Here is a 23,194-nt window from a genome sequence, read left to right as displayed (position 1 = left end):
ATAATGATTAACAATCCCATCCATTGGGGTCAGTCCGAAGAAGACGGGTTACTTCTAAGGCCTTTCAAGGTTTCTTCCACGTGTCCTCACAGGGAGTTTTTTTCTTGCCACTATCGCCTCTGTCTTGCTCTTTAGGTATCTAAATCTATATCTGTATTTCTAAAAAACGGCTTTCACCAGTGGTGTTAAAAGCTCTCTAAATAAAATGGACTCGAACATGGTGTTGTTCACAGTATTAAAGGTTGTCAAGGTTACGACTGAATTTCCAAATTACTTCATACGTCAGTGCAGTATTTACGGAATGAAATGATGTTATCTACGACGTAGCTCGGGCACTAGGGTGTGTCTCCAACTCCAGTCTGAGACCCAGCCCTCGAGATGACTCTGCTTAGTACGTAAAATCTCTTACAGCAGACTGTCTCCGAAAATCTCTCTCTCTCTGTGTGTGTGTGTGTGTGTGTGTGTGAGAGAGAGAGAGAGGAACAAACCGGCAATATTAAGGCAGACACTTTGATGCGAGGTCGTCTACAGACGAGCGGATAACCGCGGAAGCTCCTTAAACTTTAACGAACAGGATTATGTTTAGCAATTTGTTTTACTAAACCCAGTATCGATGAACCTTTGTACCGGATTGTTGTTCGGTTTATTCTCAGCTGTTTAGTTTTCAGCCAAAGACGTCCACATTCCCAGAGTATTTATTCAAGTTTCTCTCGATAAGTGATGAGTATGATGAGTATGAAAACGAGCTTGTGGACATTGTTGTTGTTCCTGATGGATTTCGTGTGCAGGGGAAACGCTGGTAAGTTTTCATTCAGCCAAACTAGTTATTTATTTATGACGGGATAATTGGACTTTTAAATTTTAAATACACTTATAATTTGTTAGGTTTACTATGTATATTTAACCTGGAAATGTGGAGGTAGTGTACTTTTAACAAGATGTAAGCTACATATTTGGACTGTAGTTGCCTTTTGTTGTCTTGGTGTATGCTTGAGGATACCACCCAAGCAAGTCTAAATCAGTGCCTAATAACCAACCAGGAACAAATTGGCTAACTGCCTCTCACAGTTTGCTGTCTCACTCATCTGTCTCAAAACCAATGAGCCAAGCAAAATTAATTTTATCCAGTGTTGCCAAGGGACTGATATTACACTGCCTGTTTCTTATCTCTACTAACAGGCAGTAGAGAATGTGCTTGACCTTCAATGTGTGTTGTTGTGTTGAACAGGTGAATGTCCAAAACCTGTCCTGGTGGGTGATGTGGTGTTCTCTGACTCTGCTATACTGAAAAATAATTTTCCTGATGAATCTGATATCATTCTGGAGTGTGCTAAAGGCCATGAGGTGGAAAATGGCTCTAACACCATCACATGTGCCAACGGTGTATGGAGCAAACAGGAGCTGACCTGTAAAAGTAAATCAACTTTGTTTCATTATGTTTCAGTTCATAATAATGCTGCAGTTTTTTTGAGTTGACTCTTGTAACAGCAGTGCTGCGTTTGCCACCCCTGAATTGTTATGAAGTTTTGCTGTAACTGTGTATTGCTGTGAGGGGAATAGTCAAATAATTACACTCTTGATTTTGTGCTGGTGTCAACAACTATCTTACCCAATAACCTTTTTAAACCGTACTCCAAAATGTACTTTAAAACATTAAACAGATACATTAAATTAAAGAATTAAACTTCAAAGTTTACTTGACTTTGCTTGATGTACAGCCAAACAAGTAGGTCTATAATTAGATACAGAGATGAATAGCCAATAGTAATGTGATGATATAGCAAAAACAACAATTACTAAAGTTTGATTGTAAAATGCTGATATGAATTAATAATGGGTTATATTTCTGGTGTAGGCATTTTTAGTAGAATGGCAGGATAAATAATTAAATAAACAAACAAACTTACAAAATCACTTCTACTGTGTTATATCATGCTCTTAGAAAAACTTAGAAGTTGCAGGAGGTACTGTTATGTAACAAAAGCTGTGATATTGGGTTAATTACCATACAGTGATTTTTTTTGTTGTTGTAGATATTAAATATGGTAAATCACCCTAAATCATCTCTAGCTTTTAATATTTCTTTCAGAAAAAGACTGTGGTCATCCTAACCCATCCCCCAATATGAAATATAACATCCGCGATGGAACATTATTTGGTGCACGCATCACACCAGTTTGTGACCGTGGGTGAGTGTTTTCTTATCTTTTTGTCTTCAAGATGACATATTTGTAATTCTTTTTAACCAGTATAAATGGACTTTTTCCAGGTATTACCTTCAGGGTTCCAGCTCTAGGCAGTGTCTTGTAAATGGATGGACTGGAAGGTCAATGTGTCTGGGTAAGTTTATGCAACTAAAACCAAGTCACCTGTATATACTCGAGGATTTTATTACATGAACTAACTGGAGTAGCCTTGTAGACTAAGACTGAAATTTCCACCATAACTGTATTTTCTGTTCTTGTTTTGTAGCAGTGAGCTGTGGGAATGTTCCTCAGGTACCTCATTCTGTCATGGTCAGTAACGTGACCCAGAACCTCAAATTTAAAGAAGTCATTGAATACAGATGTGAGGACAACTACACTCTTGTTGGCAACGGATCTGTTGTTTGTCAGGAAGATAGGACATACAGTTCACTGCCACAATGCAAAGGTGAAAGTTCATTTTGTTTTCACATTAGTTCTTGTCAAGAAAAGTGTGTAAGAAGGGAAACAAGAATCAGTGTAACATGTTAGTAGGCTGTTTTCAATTTGTGTATCTGGTAGGAAAGGCAATTACTGAATTCAGAAAAAGTGGATTCTGTCGGAAGAGAATGGAAGCCTGCTATCCTACTATACAATTGCAGTGAAATAACATTCCTGTTTAGGCATTATAAATGCATGATACATAGGTAATAGTTTGTGATTCCAGTGCAGGTATTATCAGCAGGAATGCTGTTGTGACTTTATCACTCTGCTCTCATGAAATGTTCACATTTACACACCAACTCCTTGTTTGCTTAGTCTGATTTCGTTTGGATTCAGCTCGGGTGATGCTGTGATAACAGTGCATCTGATGCTATATGTTTGCATCATTTCCTTACTAATGTTGATTTTCCATGATTATGATTCCTTTTGAATTTTACGTTCAGAGGCCAGCTTCACAAATTCTCTTTGCTGATAAGATTAAAAACACTCTCCCTATATCTGTAAAATCAAGGAGTGCCAGTAAGAATACAGAATGAAGGGGGTGCCCAATTATTATAATAATTGTGTGTGGACGTCTTGGTCTCAGATGTATTGACCTGAACATTATTTTTTAAAACGATGGTGTTGGGCTCTTATTTCGAAAGTGTAAATCAGTACCTAATAACTAACCAGCAGAAAATTGGCTAACTGCCTCTCCCAGTTTGCTGTCTCGCTTGTACTTCACAAAACCAATGAGCCAAGCAAAATTAACTTTATCCAGTGTTGCCAAGGGATTGATATTACGCTGCCAGTTTCTTATCTACAACGGTAGTAACTAACAGGTAGTAGAGAATATGCTTGACCTTGAATGTGTGTTGTTGTGCTGAACAGGTGAATGTCCAAAACCTGTCCTGGAGGGTAATGTGGTGTTATCTGACTCTGCTATACTGAAAAATAATTTTCCTGATGAATCTGATGTCATGCTGGAGTGTGCTAAAGGCTATGAGGTGGAAAATGGCTCTAACACCATCACATGTGCCAATGGTGTATGGAGCAAACAGGAGCTGACCTGTAAAAGTAAATCAACTTTGTTTCATTATGTTTCATTCATAATGTTGCAGTTTTTACTTGTTATGTTGGCTTGACAATGATAGAATTGCTTTAAAAATTCTGATTGTTATAACTTTTTGAGCTTTCAAGCTACTTCCACCAAACTCAGCAGAGTCTTTCAAGCTCTATTTTTCCTAACTGATCAGATTTCCCATAGCTGACGATGAAAAATCCCCAAAACTTCCATTCACTTACACGGAAAGAATGTTCAGAGCCTTGCTCTGAATGTTCAAGATTTCAGACTCCAGCTGTCAAAATACACACCTGTGTGCACACGGCCTGAAGCCCCTCTTCTCTCCCTCTCCCTCTGTCAATGTACCTGTAACAGAGACTCTCACTTCATCTATCTATCAATGCCACACACTCTCTCCATCCATCTCTCTGTCAATGTACCATTAGCACACACACTCGATCTATCCATCTATCTATCTATCCATCTATCTATCTATCTATCTATCTATCTATCTATCTATCAGTCTGTCTGTCTTTCAAACTCTAGACGTGTTCATACGCTATATCACGCCAATTCTATAAATATTGGGACCCTATTTCTCAACTCTAGAGGTATTGGGACCACATCAATTTGTCTCTCTTTCTTAAAACTCCAAATTACATTCAGATTTCAAACTAATAACTGTTTTAAACTTTCAGACTGTCTTTGTAAAGCCAACATCAAAGTTTGTCCTCAAACTTTACATATCTAGTTTACTGTGTTAGACTAAAACTGAAATTTCCACCATAAATGTATTTTTTTGTTTGTTGTTGTTCCGTAGTGGTAACCTGTGGGAAGGTTCCTGCGGTTCCTCATTCAGTCATAGTCAGTCATCTAACCAAGGAGCTCCTCGAATTTGAAGATGTAATTGAATACCTCTGTGAGGACAACTACACTCTTGTAGGCAACGGATCTGTTGTTTGTCAGGAAAATAGGACATACAGTTCACTGCCACAGTGCAAAGGTGAAAGTTCATTTTCTTTTCATTTTAGTCACATTTAGAAAATGTGTAAGAAAGAAAACACGAATCAGTGTAACACAGTCCATACAGGATTTTTTTGTGATTATTGCAGGCAAAAATGCTTGATTTTCCTGCGGCTTTTAAAAAAATTTGCGCTGCAAATTGCAGAGTTTTTGTGCTGACAGATTCTTGAATTGGTGAAATTGCAGTTGCACAAAATTATTTTGCTCTTTTGCAGTGCTGTTTGTTGGTAAATGAGAACTTTTACAGTAGCTGTACTCATGTTTCATGTAAGTCTAAAAGGGCTATGGCTGAGTGCACGTTGTGATGTCACATGACGCGTCTTGGCCCAAATCTGCAGAAAAATGTAGCAGGAGTTTGCTTCATTTTGCGTTAATTTCTGTGATTGTGAAATCGCAAAATTTTGAAGGGACTGGTAATATGTTAGTGGGCTATTTTCTGTTTGTGTGTCTGGTAGGAAAGGCATAAAGTGGAAGCGTGCATCCTACTATTCTATTGCAGTGACATAACATTCCTGTTTAGGCATTATAAATTAATGATACATGACAAGTGTCTTGTTGAATGATATAAAATAATTTGTTGTCATTGTGTTTTTTTCCTTAGAGAGAGAGGGCAGTGAGAGAGTTGTTTCACCATTCTGTGAGTAATAGTTTCTGTAAAATTACATCTACCATTTTAAATAAAAATTCTGACTATGTTTGTCAGAAGTAGTGCACCCTATCTATATATACAACTCTAGAAGTATTGGGAGCCTATAATTTGTCTCTTTCTTAAAACTCCACATTACCTTCAGATTTCAAACTAATAACTGTTTTAAACTTTCAGACTGGCTTTATCAAGCCAACATCAAAGTTTGTCCTCAAACTTTACATATCTAGTTTACTTGTGTAACTGCAGTGCTGCATTTGCCACACCTGAAGTGTTACACTAAAACTGAAATTTCCACCATAAGTGTATTTTTTTGTTTGTTGTTGTTCTGTAGTGGTAACCTGTGGGAAGGTTCCTGAGGTTCCTCATTCGGTCATAGTCAGTCATCTAACAAAGGAGCTCCTCGAATTTGAAGATGTAATTGAATACCTCTGTGAGGACACGTACACTCTTGTAGGCAACGGATCTGTTGTTTGTCAGGAAAATGGGACATACAGTTCACTGCCACAGTGCAAAGGTGAAAGTTCATTTTCTTTTCATTTTAGTTCTTGAAAAATAAAATGTGTAAGAAAGAAAACAAGAATCAGTATAACACAGTCCATACAGGAGTGTTTTTGTGATGCTCGATTTTCTTGCGGCTTTTTAAAAAAATTTGCGATGCAAATTGCAGAGTTTTTGTGCTTTTTTGCAGAAATCTACTTGAATTGACAAAATTGCAATTGCATGGAATTATTTTGCACTGTCTTTGGCAGTGACATTTGTTGGTAAATGAGCCCTTTTACAGTAGCTGTACTCATGTTTCACGTGAATCTAAGAGGGCTATGGCTGAATTTGCGTTGTGATGATATCACTTGCCGCGTATTGGCCCAAATCTGCAAACAAAAACTAGCAGGAGTTTGCTTCAGAAATGGGACTGGTAATATGTTAGTGGGCTGTTTTCTGTTTGTGTGTCTGGTAGGAAAGGCATAAAGTGGAAGCTTGCATCCTACTATTTTATTGCAGTGATGTATCATTCCTGTTTAGGCATTATAAATGCATGATACAGGTCAAGTGTCTTGTTGAATCATATAAAATAATTTGTTGTCATTGTGTTTTTTCCCTTAGAGAGAGAGGGCAGTGAGAGAGTTCTTTCACCATTCTGTGAGTAATAGTTTCTGTAAAATTACATCTACCACATTAAATAAAAATTCTGACTATGTTGTCCTCAGGGACATCTTTTACATAGTGCCCTAAGCAAGTATTGGAACAGCAAGGGCAATTATTTTGTTTTTGCTATACCCTCAAGACATTTGGGTTTCAGATCAAAAGATGAATATGAGATGATGTATCAGAATTTCAGCTTTCATGTCCTGATATTTACATCTAGATGTGTTAAACAATGTAGAACATGCATAGATGCAAACCATTTATCAGCAGTTAGATTTTGAAGGCCAGATTGGAATTTGCAAAGAAGTACAGAGATGAACTTCAGAAGTTCTGGAACCAAGATTAACCTCTACCAAAGGGATGAAAATGCCAAAGTGTAGAGTTTTGGATCTTCTCATGGTCCAAAACATACAAGCTCATTGGTCAAGCATGGTGGAGGTACTGTCATGGTTTGGTCTTGCATAGCTGCTTCTGGATCAGGCTCACTAATCTTTGATTGATGACGTAACTCATGATGGTAGCAGCAAAATGATTTTAGAAGTCTACAGAAATATTCTCTGTCAATTTACAGAGTGATGCATCCAATCTAATTGAAAGGAACTTCATCATGCAGCAAGACAATGAGCCAAAACACACTGCCAACTTAACAAAGGACTTAATCAGGGAGGAAACAGTGGGAGGTTTTAGACTGGTCAAGTCAATCACCAGACCTTAACTGGGCATCCAATTGATGCATTTTACCTCCTTTAGAGGAGACTGAAGGGAGAAACCCTATGAAACAAACAACAACTGAAAGAAGCTGTAGTAAAAGCCTGGAAAAGCATCACAAAAGAAGAATGCAACAGTTTGGTAATGTCATTGGGTCACCGGCTTGATGCAGTTATTCCAAGCAAGGGATATGCAACCCAATGTTAAGTGTTATTTACTTTAATTAACTTTAAGACTATCTGTTCCTATACTTGTCTTATAATTAAAAATTGGGTGGTCTGCCACCAAAGATACCATGTTCTAAGCTGTTTAACACATCTAGGTGGAATTCTGATCTGTTGTCTCATATTAATCTTTTGATCTCAAACCCAAATGTCTTCAGTGTACAGGAAAAAAGTTGGCCTTGCCATTCGAATACTTTTGAATGGAGGGGACTGTAGTTGCTGCACCCATAGCTAATTGGTGCAGCATGTTGGGGGTTTTATGTGAGAAAACTAATCCATCCATGTTGCCCAGTATCACTAAAGCTTAAGATAAGCTGAAATGCATTATTATTATTATTATTATTATTATTATTATTATTATTATTATTATTATTATTCCTCTCATTACTGGATTTTTTTTTACAGTGAAAACCTTGACTGTGTTTGCGCCCCTCCTCTTACTCATTGTCATTTGTGAGTTTTATTTCTATCTTTCTTCAAATAATGTCAAAGTCATGAGTGTCTGCAAGTATGAGAGACTTATCCATTTTAAATTGAAGAAAATATGTAAAAAGCAGTTGTTACAAGAAAAATGTCTTAATGTGATGATATAGGAAAAATAGATAGGAAATAGGAATATGGCAGTCTATTTTCTCTGGCATATTTTGTAAATCTCTAGGTTATTTTGGTGTAGGTTTTTGACAGAAAATGGAGATAAACTCATTCTCTAATTAGTTCTTGTTACATTCTTACTCTGAAGGCCTAATTTTAGACTTTAGGCAGTAGGAAATTTTAACCTACTGAGCGTGATCTGTCAGTGTGTTTGCGCCGCCCTGTTTTTTGCCTCTTTCACCATTTTCCTTACTATTTGTGGAGTGCTCAGGTCCAATTTCTGGCAATTTTCCAATCATTTCAGGCATTTTTGTTATGGTCCTAATTTTACGTGATACTATTTTAACTGCTTATGTATATTTGTATCATTACCTGGTTTATACAGGTCAACAACCACCTTTGTCTTTTCTTTTGAAAATTCTTAGTTTGTTTTTCCCCCATGGTAATGGATAACAAAGGGATTTTACACATATGCATATATACCACAGGGAAACGTGGGAAACAAAGCATGGTTAAGAACAGTGCCCCTGGGTACTGACAGCAAATGACAACAAGAATAACAATTTGGTTGCATTTATTTAAAGTATTCCATAGAGGTGTCAATAAATTTGGTGCATGCAATTTTGAGAGAAAATTATATTATTTAAAAAGTTATTTAAACAAGAATATTTTTTTTCTTTAACAAAGGTAAATATTTTCTCCCATTGTTTGACTGGAATTGTGTGTAAGGTTTATTTTACACAACAAATTTTGCTTATTGTTATGGAGATCACTATATTGGGCAACTCAGTAATATGTCATTTATTCACAGTTATTGCCATATACACTTGTGTAAAGTCTTACCAGAAACGAAAAGGGTAAGTGCATAATTTATCATGACTTTTATAATAACTAGCATGCTGAATTAATTATCTCACTAAAATTCTGCATGTGGAAAGTGCTGCTACTGACCTTCAAACTATTGTAAGCAAGCTTGCTATTTATTTTCTTTATCTATTCTTAAGTTAGTTTTAATTTGAGTTAGGATAATCAAGATTATGCGTGCTTCTTGCTTAATGACTGAAAGCTAGACATGCATTACTGACCTTGCGTTATTCAGTCAGCCGCACAGACAGCCAGCATCATGTTTGAATTTGTTTTAGGGTTCTCAGATTACTGTTTAATGTTTCAGAAATTGGAAAATAACAGGAAGTGCAGCACAAAGTATGGAATTTTGGAATATTTGCCTTTCCTGATTTTGAGGATGTGAGCAAATCCCCCTTTTTTTCATTGAAGGAAATATCTTTCTGATATCACACATCCTATATGTTCTAGATACATTATATAAATGTTTATATAATACAATATTATAATAGTATATTAAACAAACAAACAACCAAATAAATAGGTTACACTTTAAAATGCTGTGTATATACACCTATCAGCTGAATGCTGAAGATTAACCAGCATTATTCAGAAAACTATGTTTTACTGCATAGTAAGTCAGCCAGATGCGGCTGGTAGTTTCTACCAAGCAGACATGGTTCTGTGTCATATGGCTTGACTGCACTGTGACACATCAGCCAAATAGGATGGACAGTCCATGTTATGTATTACATAATATATGTGTATAATTTATATAAGAAGCTAGTTTATACTGCTGAACAGTTTGTGTGCCCCTCAATAGTTTGTGTCCTCGTCAAAGTGAACTGAACTTCCCAGCAATGCTATTTGAATTGCATATGAAAAGAGGTGTTTGCTGATTTCACATCCTGTGAATGAAGGCCCATGGTAGATTCAGATAGGAGTATTAGGTAGTACAGGGTTACACTGATGACAGCTGGCTGACTAACACCCAGAGGAAATGGGCAGAACCATGAAACACAGACATGAGGTCACACGTATTGAGTGTGTTATATGATGCAGTATTACGAAATTAACATTGCTATGTTTAACTGCTTAAATTATATTTAGTCCCATGTTAATTGTAAAGCAGGCAGTACTAAGTTGTTTTACACAAAATACTAAAACAAGGCAAGTGGATAATGTTGATTGTATATCATTATCTGGTGATGCTGCACAGATCATATGACACCGGGGAACAAATGAGGACAAAAGAAGCATTAATGCAAGAAAACCGTTACTCTACATCCAGTACCAATCTAAGGTACCTAATAAGATCTCTAACCTGACTGAAAATCAGTTTTCTTTCTTATTCTGACATTTTCTTTAGTTTAGAGTTTTGCTATAGCTTAATAGGCTTGTGTAATAATTTAGTAGTTTAGTTAATAATACTGTAGTAGTAAAATTTCTAACATCATCTAGTTCTGTTGTAAAATTTTGAAATATGTATGCTATAGTAATACATAATAGATGACTGCCTAAGCCTGTGTTCATTTTCTTCTTCCTTCCAACCACAGGGCCCATAATCGCACAGCTCCTATTCGCTAATCTGCCTCTGATCCATGCAGTGTTAAGGAGCACAGTATTACCTCTGTAAAGTGACCAAAATGTTTTATTTGCACATTGATATTATTATATCTGGTATAAGTTCATTTTGGTTTCCTTATCTAGATTCTGAATCTGTCTCCTGGAAATTCCCATACTTAATACTAGCCATTCCTTTAAATGGAGCGGACTTTGAATGCAGTGACACATTTCACTCTGAAATTCTATCTAAAGGCTGGTAGCTCCTTGCACAGTCTTCCAGAACAGAAATGGGAACTCAGGTGGATCTATATTCTCCTAAAGTGGTCCTGTCTCAGGCCAGACTACAAGCTTGAGACAAGTCAAAATTAATCTGTCACCCTGTGCTCCTTTTCACAAGTGAATTGCAGAAACATGGACACAGAACATCTTTTATTCAGTCCCTCATGCTCAAACTGAAGTGCACTGAAGTAAAGCTCTGCTTTGTGAGGCAGCCATTGATTATTGTTGCCTGGACAATGGCACTGAGTTAAGAATCAGACTTGATCAAGCTTCCAAATGCATCATATTTAAAAGAACATCTATAGCAATATACATTCAGATGCGTGTTGTTTAGTGTAGCTGACGGATTACAGACTTTAGAGCAAAGATGTTAAAATGTAATGCTTTTTAAGCACTTTAAAGATTCACTGTGGCTGTTTGATGAATTTTGTTACTACTCTGATGATGTAATATTCTTGTAAATATTTTTCTAATAAAACCATTAACAAAAACTTCTTTATGGGACTGTTTTAGAATTTTTACAATATTGGGAAAAAGAACCATTTTTGACTAGTGGATGTACAAATCCTTACGCCATTAAGTTTAGAGCTAAAGTGACGTTACATGATATTGTAAATTAACAATTGTTATCAACAATCCAGTTTGTTCCTGGTACTCTCAGTGGGAGTACTTTAATGTATGTTTAACAGTTTTAGGCTTGTGTAGAAAGTATCTGTTATCTGAATGTCAGAGATTTCCCCTTGTGGTGAATGCTGGCGTGAGCCATTACAGTAGCGTGACAGTGTGTGCTTCCGGGTTGTTAGACTTTACTGTTTCACGTGTTTCTGTAGTTGTTTCTTCCGAATGTATATGAACGAAAAGACACAAATTCACCCATTTCCCAATGAAATTAGGCAAATTTCAAAATACCAATGTCCTGGTCACAAAAGCAAAGTTTCAGGGGATTAATAGACATTTTCTTTACTTCTGAGGCATAAGCAATTAGAGGGTAACATTTACTACCAGGAACAAAAATTGGGTTACACATAGTATAAGTTGTGCATGTACTTTTTAGTAGACTTAAAGATGAGACAAATGTGGCATTAGCTCTTGGATACATGAAAATATAAGACTATTACACTGTGATTTGGATGAATGCAGCAGAGTTCATTTAGAAGTTGCTTTTCTGTGTGAGCATATCTACTATTGACACTTCAGCGGATATACTGTACGACAATGAAGATATACTATGGGAAGTTTTTAGTTCATTCATACATTCATTCATCTTCAGCAACCACTTTATCCTGGTCAGGGTCATGGGGGATCTGGAGCCTATCCTGGGAACCCTAGGATGCACTCTTGATGGGACACCAATTGGAAGTAATTAGTCTTAAGCTATTTAGGACATTACTGTCATGTACCAGCTAAATATATACTACAATAAAATGTAAGATTTAAAACCTTACTTAAAGTGAGTCAGTCATATTTAATAACAGCACTGAGAGGCCCTGAATTGATGAACAAATACATTTGTCCCATAATACTGAGACACAACCTCGCTTTAGATTCTTGATGATGTGTACAGAACTGATCTTCACATAGCTTTGTTCTGAAGTTGAATAAATATAAAGCCAGATTAGCTGATTGTGATTATAATCACTTTTAACTGCCTGCCATGTCAGGCAACTGAGTGTGACGGAATTTGTCCTCTCCCTATGATTGAGGAAGATTATTAAAGAATAGGGAAGGATATGGCAGAAATCCAACAGGAACTGGCAGCACACTGACTAAAGTCTGGAATACAAAGTGGTGATTAGTGTAGAGGGAACAAAAAGCTGCAACTCACAGTTTTGGTTTTGGGTGATGGTGCTTTTGTTGTTCACAGGGGTGGACTGATAAGTAGCTAAAGACTGCTGTCTTTACTGTGGGAATGTCGTAAAAGAAAAACTGTCTGAGTATTTTATAGCCTACTTTATATTGGCTCAGCTTGACATTTATAACCTAATGATTACTCTTTGCTTTTTGCCCTAAATAATTGGCCTCTTAGTAGAATTTTTACATCTTGATCGCTGAAAGTTTGAAATGCTGACACTGACACTTTGAGATCATGTTCATTATTATAATTCCATCTCCAATATCCTGTGGTAGACTGCTAAAGTAACAATGACAAATGTCAATGTCAAAAAATGTATAACCTGACTTTATGTCAAATGGTTGTATTAATGTTGCTTCTCAGCTAGTACTCATGCTTTCAGAATCATGAATTGATTTAAATCTCCAGATCCACCTACTATATATACTCTTTCATTTGTTACTGCTGGAGTTGGGTCAGATTTCCCTCATGTACTAAACATAGTCTCAGCACATGGAAGAGCTGAACTAGAAATAGCTGGTCTGTGAATATTTTACCACAAAAGGCAGAAGGTAGAGATGTGGTGCCTGTACATGTCTGAGCAGATTAACACCCCTATGTTTTCTTGGTAGATTTGTGAGAATCTGTTATAGGCCTATTTGTTGCTAAGGCTACGACAGAGAGTACAAAGCTGAATTTAATGGCCAATGTAAGGAGTTGTGATATACTGCCATCTAGTTGTAACTCACATTATATTTAGATTGATTTTTTTTTTTTCTAAAGATACTAGATATTAAATCAAAGTATCCATAGAAAGGCACATCAAACTATAAATCTATTTGAATTATGATATACTACAGAATATTTAACAAAAAATAAAAACATGTCTCACTCCTGTTAGTTGTAACCACATGAATCCAAAGCATGGCATGTTTAGACAATGCAATGTCCTTTCATTTATCTTTTTGGTCTCATACTGAGTCTGCAGCCTACAAACACTGAACTCTGACTACTGCATTTCATGAATGCAGGATATAGACAGAGTTTACTGTGTAGGAACAATTGCACATTAGACCACAGAAAGGGAGACATGGTGATGCAGCAGGTTGGTGCCTCACAGTACCAGGGTATGTGGGTAGATCCTCAGCTCCGGTTATCTGCACAGAGTTCTGCATAGTCCAGTTTCCTCCCACCTCATAAAAAATGTTCTTTGGTGGACTGGCTACTCCAAAGTGCCCCAGTGATGAACTGGCATTCTACCCTGCACAGTGTTCCTGGCAGGGGTGGGAAAATTACTGAGAAATTATACTTTAGCATGTTATTTCCTCACTAAAGTGTAATTTAATGTGTCAGATTCTTACACAATTTAGTGGTGGAAGTATCCAATCAAAAATGTACTCATGTCAAAGTAAAAACGTCACTACATTTAGATGTATTTAAAAGATCAAATAAATGTTTCTAATTGATGGAATAATTTTTACTTAAATTGTATTACTTTTATAAAACTGTTTATTTACACTGCAATTATACACTTGCCTGAAAACATCATTCAATCTCTGTAGGTCTGTAATGCTGTCTTTTGATAATGAATTAATCAGAAATATCCTATAAATAACCAATATTAGAATATTTACCTCTAGAATTTGATTGCTGCCTAGTAGCTACTGGTATCTATGCTAACCTGGCATTAGTAAAGAAAACAGGCCACCTTTGTTAAACAGCCAGTTAATGTTAGCAAAATACCTCGAAATACATTTTTGTACGGAGGTGGAGTTCATGCTTTCTTGGCAGGCAAAGAGATGCCTTACTTTATGCATGTCTTTGCTTATTGCAGCATTATTGAAACATTTTAATGAATAGGGCCAGGTGTGCTCATGCTCAAGTTTGGCACTGCAGTTTGGATGCTTATCCATCTTCAGATGCACGCATATGGCTATAGCATTAGCTATATCATGTAGCATGCGGAGGTCACCGTAGATCACAAATTTGAGCCATTTTTCACACTTTTTAATACATTGATCAACTTTATTGGTTGCTAAATTAAGCCCATTTGATATGCATAACATACAATCATTTGACTGGATGAGAAGAAGAGAATTTTTTAATGAGTACTTTGAACCACTAAATAAAGTTTTTTTTTTCTTCAAAAGCAAATGTATTCAATTTCAATAATACTAATATTAAAATTTATATATAAATATGCAAAGATCATACTTAACTACAGTAACAAAGTACAAATACTCAAGTATTTTTCCACGCTTGGTTCCCAGGATAGGCTCAGGATCTCAGGTACTGTATTAAGATGTGTGTTTCATTTCATTTACTTTCATTTAGGTTTTGCACAATGACTGGATAACAATGGCACTGTGTAACAATCAAATCTGTTTTATTCACAAATTTACAAAACAAGGTCACATTACAATTATTTACACAAATAAGAAACAAATAAAACATATTTTCGTCACAATAAAATGAATTTATGCCTGTCACGTGCCTTCCACGTGTTTGGGTTGGATGTCCACACAGCTTGGAGAACACTGATTTCAAATGGTGCTAGATGTCAGGAATCACTCTATGGCACCATCTGAATTCAGCTTCTCAAAGCAGCTCAGGTCAGCTCTTCATGTTGTATTATTATAACATAGAGGAGAACATGATCACTGCAAAAAAGTTGGCAAGTTATTAAAGCAAAATGCCCAATAATTGATCAATTATGTTTCATATGGTCTACTTAATATAATATAACACCAATTGTAATATTACAAGACTGTTTCCTCATTTTCAGACAGGATTAATGGTATCCATGCCGGCACATTAGACTTACTTTTATCCATTATGATGCACAATAATATTGTAACTGCGCATTAAAATATAACCCTTTGAAAAACTTTTAGAAAAACATTATTATATCATCTGTTATTCTGTAAAAGGCTGGTTTGTATTATTATCCATAACGATTATTTTTAAGGCATGTGATAAATTATCTGTGACCATCTCTGTGTGGCATGACCTGTTGTTAACCCTTTGTTGATATTCAATAGCTTGGTGGATTTGCTGGAACTGCGCACTCACGGAGAATGCTCTGGAACAACTGCTGTTTTCTGTGGAAGCGTTTTCTGTGGAACGGAGAAATGTGTGTGTGTGTGTGTATAACAGTGCTGTTAAAGAGGAGGTGGTATTGAAGGGGAGCATGGTTAAAGAAGAAAAATGATGGAGACAAATTTCTTTGTTTACAAGTTCACATTGTTTTGTTGCACAGCAGATCAGTTTAGCTCTCAGGTGGCTGCTTCAGTACACCTGACCTCTTGTGTAATGCTGAAACGATTCTTAAAGGGACAGGCCTGCGGCTTTGTGCTTTGCAGTACAGTAATGGAGAACTGCTGAAAACAGTACAGTGTTGATCATCTTATCCTTATCATTCGGACTCATGGAACACATGATCAAAACATCCAGATTTAATATACTCACACCCATGAAAGTAAAGGACTAATTAAAATTCAAATATACACAGAAATTAATTTGTTTATATAAATGCTAATCTTGCTATTTCGCTTCATCAGATATATTGCATGGGGTTAAAATATGAGGACATGTATGCAATTATAATCCTCTCCGGAGGTGTGTGGTGTGTGGGTGTATGACGCACAGGTGATGGATATATGCATAATCCGCTTTATACCTTAAGGTCTTAAATATGACTGACAGTTCAGCCACTGAGATAAAGGAACCCCAAACTCCTAATCATTTTTCATCATTTATCTGAATGTAAACAAGGGAGATCCATTATGCAACTGCCATTAAATTTTATGGGGGTTTTTTCTTCATGTAGGTCTACCATGCATATTTCTTACATGAACAAGTTGCATTATTACCAAAGCAGGATCAGTTCCACATATTAAAGCACTAGATATCAAGGGGTCTATAAAAGATGTCGCTCGAAAAATGGGCCAGAATCAGGCTGTGTTGAAGTGTTTATCGTTGTTGTACAACATGATGTGCTTGATTACAAGAGCTTGTTGGAATGACTGGGACTGATACTGAGCAGCGAGGAACTAAGTGTGCTTCTTTGAAATGAGGGAGGCCTGCCAGGCTGGTAAATATAGCCAGCAATTGCCTTAATGTGATTAGAGAACAGACACGTGAACACAGATCTCACCCCGCTTCTCTGCCTCTTTACCTTCTCGTTTCAGTGACAGAGTGTTTAATGAATATAAAATAATATAAAATCAGTCATATATAGATAAATGGATTTCTTTTTAGTTTAGTTGATGTAGAAACAGTTTAACAGGGCTTACATGAATTCAGTTACTGATACTGTATGCTTGAACTGATCTGGTCTATACTTATAGATTTGTTAGGCTTTCTGCATCCAGGCCTCACATGCTAGCTTTTTTTAATTTTTATTTTTATAATTATTATTCATTATCTTAAGTAACCACTTTAATCTGTTTAGGGTCACTGAAATTTATATATATATATATATATATATATATATATATATATATATATATATATATATATATATATATTCGAAATGGCATATACAAACAAAACAAAGGCTGAGGAAATAAACAGTGTCGTTGTCCCAACACTATACATTATACTATAAAGCCATTATGGCCTTCCTCTTTCTTATTATAAAATGTGCACTTTTCAGTGAGGAAACACGGAGCCTAGTACAACAGTGACACCAAGAGGATAAACAATGCATTGCACTTCACTCTTGTTTACTTCTTTTAACCAAGTGCGCACTAGTAATTTCTTTTGCTGGACAGTCCTTGCTAAACACACTGAACACCACCTTAATATGCCCTATCAACCTAATGTAGTCACAGAAAATGTATTTTGGTGACTCTCTTGTGTCGGTGTGCACTGATCCAGTGTATGGATGTAACAGAGATGACGGAAATATTAAAAATGTAAGTGTGCTATATGATGCTGTGCTTTAAGCTAATGGTAGTTATATATCAGTGGGCTCAATGGTAAAACTATTACTGGTATTTTGTATATAGTTTATTATACCTAGACTATAATGTTGAAATCGGACTGTTTATTATTAGGATAATTATTAAACAGTATTTTATTGTCTGAATGTCATCAAATTAATGTGACACGAACTAACCTTGCCAGATTAGTTTGATGTGTATACAATGTATATCTTACCAATCATAACAATAATAATGATCATATTCATTACCATATACTCTGATGTCCAAAACCACTGCAGGTGGGAGTGGCGATGACCCACCCCCCAAACAATTATATTGTTTTAATTACTCCGTCATGCAGAGGTTATGCAAGTTCTATTGGCTTCAATATATAAAATCAAGAAATCCAAGCCTGCGTAAAACAGCCCACTCTGGCAACGCAGTCCTCTAACATTAATGCGCATCTCTCTCTTGCGCAGCATCCTTTCTCCCAAACACTCCCCTCCTCCCCCAGCCCCCGGACATGGTGATTGTAGTGCTCATGACGTCGTCTGTCTCGCCTCAGCATGGCTTTGTCTAAAACAACATACTACCGTACTAAACAGTGTGTGAATACAGTGCGCCAATTTAGCAGGAAGTGTAAATACACAGGAGGAAAAGTAAGTGCAAATACACAGGAGGAAAGGTAGCATGATGCTAAAAGCTCCTCGTCATAGTGACGTGACAGAGCGTCCAAAAGGTGTGGGTGCTAACTACTTGCGTACTAACAGTATTTACACGTGAAATGTGCAAAAACAACACGCTTGTCCTGTAGTATGTTGTTTTTGGACGCAGCCCAGAGCAGCACAGTGTCTCTTGCGCAGGTAAAATTCCCGACGAGTCTCCGCGGTTGTGGCGCAACTGCTCCGTCCCCCTATGACGCAGTAATATATCTGAACACAGGCCTAGACTCTGATGAAATGCTCATGCGAATAACGTTTCGCAATCACATTTTCAAGCGATAACTGGGCATCTAATATAGATGCTGCGTTGTTTTTAAATTCAAGAACGAAATGATGGTCGTTTGTTTGGCTACAAAAAGGCTTGAAAATCCAAAGTACATTTAAGGTCTCAATTTTAGGTGTTAGGTCAGTGACGGAGTTCATTTAAATACTTTTTTTTATTTTTATTTATTTTTATTAAAGAATAATTTACATCGAAAATAAAACAGGAAACATACTTACTTTGATGAGACGAATCCTAATGCAGTTGGATTATTATGCTATGTTTTGAGATGTTTACTTTTCTCCCCTCAGTGTTTTCTTCGCCGCTTGTTTAGTCTGAGTACTTCATAACCTCTTCCATGCTTGAATCAGAGCCCTTTTGCATCATTGTAGGATCCCAGTCGAATTTTCCACGGCGCAGCGCACACGCCCCGCCCCCACCACTCCCCCAGCTTCTGATTGGTTAGACGCTGCTGCTGTACTAGCGTCACGGCGGAATCACATGTGGCCGACGCGTGTTTACAAACATTGGACGGGATCACGTGGTGGAGGGAAACGTTTTTTATTTTTTATTTTATTTTATTATTTTTTTTTATTGTTCGGCATTGGATTTTGTCTAACCGATTCCGCATTTCACTTTGGTACAGAGGGAAACGAATTAAAAAGAACAAAATAAATAAACAAATAAATACAATATTTAACTGCAATTGTATTGTGTGGATCTGGTAGAAAAACAAAGACTGTGTGCTAGATATAAGACCTTCCATGATACCAGTCCATGATGTGTAATGCATTTAAATAGCTATATGTCTGCTGTATATTCTGGAATAATTAAGTCAATAATTAAAAAAAAAAAAAAAATCTAAAGCCAGTGACTGCAATGTCTGTTTGTACACTCGAAGGGGCACTGTTTGTCAAAGCAACTCCCATGCATCATAGTTCATAGCCCCCCCCCCCCCCCCCCCCCCCCCTTATGCAAAATGATCACACACAGCTGACGAGCATTAGGCCCAGTGTTAAGTGTAAATATAATAAATGCAAATGAGATGAGTCAAACATTTCAAGAGATAAGAGGAAGTAAAATAAAGTAAGCTCATCCCTAATCAGAGAGAGTATAGCAACTGTAATAGTACATATACTTATGAATGTGGATGCTTATGTAAAATTAATCATATCTTTATACTTCATATGGAAGAACTGCATGCAGCTACAGTATCAGCAGGCAACAGTCTGCACATCCAGGTGGAGCTTTTATTCTTGCTGGAGATTTCATTCACTCGAAATTGAGAACTATATTTGTATACGAGGCACAATACACTGGACTATGTTTACATGAGCATTGCTGAGGTGTACAAGGCCATTCCCATCCCCCATTTGGGTCAGTCTGACCACCTCTCTTTGTTCAGGATACCCAAGTACATGTCACTCATCAAACATGTGAAACCATCAGTGAGGACAGTGAAGGTATGACCAGAGGGGTCTGTTTCTTCACTACAACACCAATTTCAAGATATTGACTGGAGCATGTTTGCCTCACAGGCCACTGTGGGATCTGAACACTTACACAACTTCTGTCCTGGATCATATTAACACTTGTATAGACAATGTCACAACCATCGAACATGTGAAAACCTTTCCTAATCAGAAGCCATGGATGAACTCTGAGGTCCACCTACTGCTGAAAGCAAGAGACACTCTTTTGAATCTGGTGATTCAGAGGCCTATAGCAAAGCTAGGACTAACCTGAAAAGAGGCATTAGGAAAGCTAAACATACTTGCAAACTTTGCATTGAGGATTTCCACAACAACTCTGACCCTAGACACATCTCTTGTCTGTATATATACAGTCACACACACACACACACACACACACACACACACACACACACACACACACACACACACACACACACACACACACACAGTGGGGGAAATAAGTATTGAACCCATCAGGATTTTTTTTCAGTAAATATATTTACAGTGAAGCTATTCACATGAAATTTGCACCACACTTTGGTATTATAACTTAAGAAATCCACACATCTAAAGAAATCCAAACATTAAAGTCCATAAATTAAGTTACATGTAATAAAGAGGAATGATGCAGGCAAAAAGTATTGAACATGCTAACTGAAATTTATTTAATACTTAGTGGAGAAGCCTTTGTTTGTAATGACGGCTTCAAGATGCTTCCTGTATGAAGAAATTAATCGGCCGCAATATTCAGGTGTGATTTTGGCCCGTTCTTCTAAACATATTGTCTTTAAATCTTGTTCAATTCGATTCGAGTCAAGTGATTGACTGGGACATTCTAACACCTTGATTTTTTTCTCTGAAACAAATTGTGAGTTTCCTTTGCTTTGGACCATTGTCCTGCTGGAATCCATCCACGTCTCATCTTCATCATCCTGGTGAATGGCAGCAGATTCTTCTCAAGAATCTTCTAGTAAAGGGCTCCATTCATCATTCCTTCAATTATATGAAGTCTGCCAGTACCATGTTATGAAAAACAGCCCCACACCATGAAGCTTCCACCTCCACACTTCACTGTTGGTATAGTGTTTTTAGGGTGATGTGCAGTGCCATTTCTTCTTCAAACACGGTGTATAGTATGACAGTCAAAAGTTCAATGTTGCTCTTGTCTGGCCAGACTACACTCTCCCAGTATTTCATAGGCTTATCCAAATGAGTTGTAGCAAACTTTATATGATCTTTGACATGTCTTTTCTTTAACAATGGAGTCTTGAGGGATGAGCGTGAGCAGTGGAGTGCGTTGCCTATTGTTTTCTCTGTGACAATGGCACCTGCTGCCTCCAAGTGTTTCTGGAGCTCTTTCCGAGTGGTCCTTGGCTCTTGGGCTACTCTTTTGACAATTCTTCTGACTCCCTGGTCAGAAATCTTGCAAGGAGCTTCTGTGCGTGGCCGGTCGATGACGGAGTGATGTTGCTTAGGAATATACAGTAAAATAGCTGCTGAAGGGCCTAGGAAAAAGACGATGTTCTTGAAAATCGTGTGTGAGATGGATAGAGTTAGTGAGTTATGGAAGACTCTGGAAAGACATTGGGTGTTTTTGCTACATAATTACATGGTTTGAGACAGGGATTCATGCAGCTGGCTGCCATTAAAAAAATATTTTTATGTAACTCAGTCTCTTAACTGTCTTTTTTCCCCTATGTTGGACAAGTGTCATCTGACACTGTGCTCTCTGGCTATGCTCTGTACACACCCATGTAATACTTATACATATTTAAGCTATTCATAGACTGTAGCAGGTGGAGACAGTCATATATAAATCCACATTCAATATATAAAATGCACAAGCACATTTTGATATGTTAGTGTTACTAGGGCATGCTTGTTATTGCATTTATTATAGCTTTCCTAGCATACCTAAATTTTACATAGTATTTATTAGTTTAACCTTGCTAGTCTGTTTATTACCCTTCAATACTGTAGTGATTATTATTGTTGGGATACAGCATGTCTTGTAGTATTGTAGAAGTGATTAAATTTTACAGAAGTGAGTCCTATCCATGAGTGCTATCTAACATTTACAGTATGTTTTACATGGTGGGTTTAAAAAAAATCAAATTTATATAGAGTGATAGAGGCTACCTACACAGAAATTTTGGTGTATGCCATTCGAACCCTCTAGTGCCACCAATAGGTCAAATTTGGGCATACATTTATATTAATACCTCTGCAACACAACATCATAGTATCGTGATTCCACTTTCCTCTCATTCTTTGGGTCAGCGCTGACTTCAACAGATACCATGACATCAATTTCTGACATATTTGATTATTTTTCAGATTATCATATATAATAATTATTCAGATTATTAAAAAAAACAAAAAAACAAAAACTTTTTCTCCTACAAAATTTGTCCAATCATACCAGTTTTTTCTTTCTTGAGAACAAGTGCTGATGGTCCCATTGGCTTCTGGTCTTTCCCCATAGCTAAAGGGTGAGGGTAAACAGTACTTGGCCCCCCACTTGCAGCTATATTCTTCTTCCTCTTCTTCTTCTTCTTCTTCTTCTTCTTCTTCTTCTTCTTCTTCTTCTTCTTCTTCTTCTTCTAATACTTTGATATAGGAGTCTATGGTATGTATTATTTTTATGAAATTTGGCACATTGATAGGGGACAGCCTCAAATACTAACCAAGCAATTTTGGTGTATGCCACTCTTTGTCTAGCACCACCAACAGGGCAAATTTTGGCATATGCTTACAATAATAACTTTGCAATATTTTGGATATATTGAATTTTCAAATTATATATAATTTGAATTAATTTGATTCTTTTTGAAAACAATTTTTGTTTAACCTCTCACCAATTTTGTCCAATCATCACCAACAAAACATGTCAGATTTTTGATATGCAGGATTTTGTCCATAACACACGAATTTGATGGCAAAGCCAAACAGAAGGACCATGAATTAAGGTTGATTTATACTTGCTGGCAACTCCACTTACACACATGCAAGATGGCTGAAAAGTCTGTTGTGAGTGCCAGTCTTCTGGATTTTCTATATTAGCAAATACTTTTGAATATCCGGTGAGGGTTCTTAATTTAAGATGCAGATCATGAAAGCAATCATGTCCATGACAGAAAGTTTTAAAGAGAAAGAGTTTTTTGGAGGGAAAGTTCAGAATATTTTCCATACTGGCTTTTCTCAGCTATGGCTTATATCAT

At 36.8% G+C, this 23,194-nt stretch overlaps 1 protein-coding gene across 1 annotated transcript; it reads left to right on the top strand.

Moving 5' to 3' along the window:
* im:7151449 (sushi, von Willebrand factor type A, EGF and pentraxin domain-containing protein 1) lies at positions 1 to 11,249 on the top strand. The gene is made up of 14 exons (XM_017480298.3): positions 1 to 799; positions 1,229 to 1,414; positions 2,090 to 2,189; positions 2,270 to 2,340; positions 2,473 to 2,652; positions 3,558 to 3,743; positions 4,550 to 4,732; positions 5,354 to 5,389; positions 5,733 to 5,915; positions 6,503 to 6,538; positions 7,882 to 7,929; positions 8,879 to 8,924; positions 10,130 to 10,213; positions 10,467 to 11,249. The coding sequence occupies exons 1-14, from the start codon at positions 721 to 723 to the stop codon at positions 10,495 to 10,497; spliced, it is 1,449 nt and encodes a 482-aa protein (XP_017335787.1). The 5' UTR covers positions 1 to 720; the 3' UTR covers positions 10,498 to 11,249.
* Positions 11,250 to 23,194: the final 11,945 nt, after the last annotated feature.

Source organism: Ictalurus punctatus, chromosome 11 (assembly GCF_001660625.3).
Source record: "Ictalurus punctatus breed USDA103 chromosome 11, Coco_2.0, whole genome shotgun sequence".
NCBI lineage: Eukaryota > Metazoa > Chordata > Actinopteri > Siluriformes > Ictaluridae > Ictalurus > Ictalurus punctatus.
The sequence above is the reverse complement of the archived record's forward strand: the minus strand, read 5'-3'. Positions and strand labels throughout refer to the sequence as shown.

What these genes read in the sequence shown, in the direction of transcription:
- im:7151449 (XM_017480298.3), top strand. Translation starts at nt 721, where the DNA reads ATGAGTATGATGAGTATGAAAACGAGCTTGTGGACATTGTTGTTGTTC. An exon ending in TTCACTGCCACAGTGCAAAG is followed by an intron (nt 4,733 to 5,353) that starts GTGAAAGTTCAT and finishes TTTTTTCCTTAG; the next exon opens with AGAGAGAGGGCAGTGAGAGA. An exon ending in CCTCTTACTCATTGTCATTT is followed by an intron (nt 7,930 to 8,878) that starts GTGAGTTTTATT and finishes ATTTATTCACAG; the next exon opens with TTATTGCCATATACACTTGT.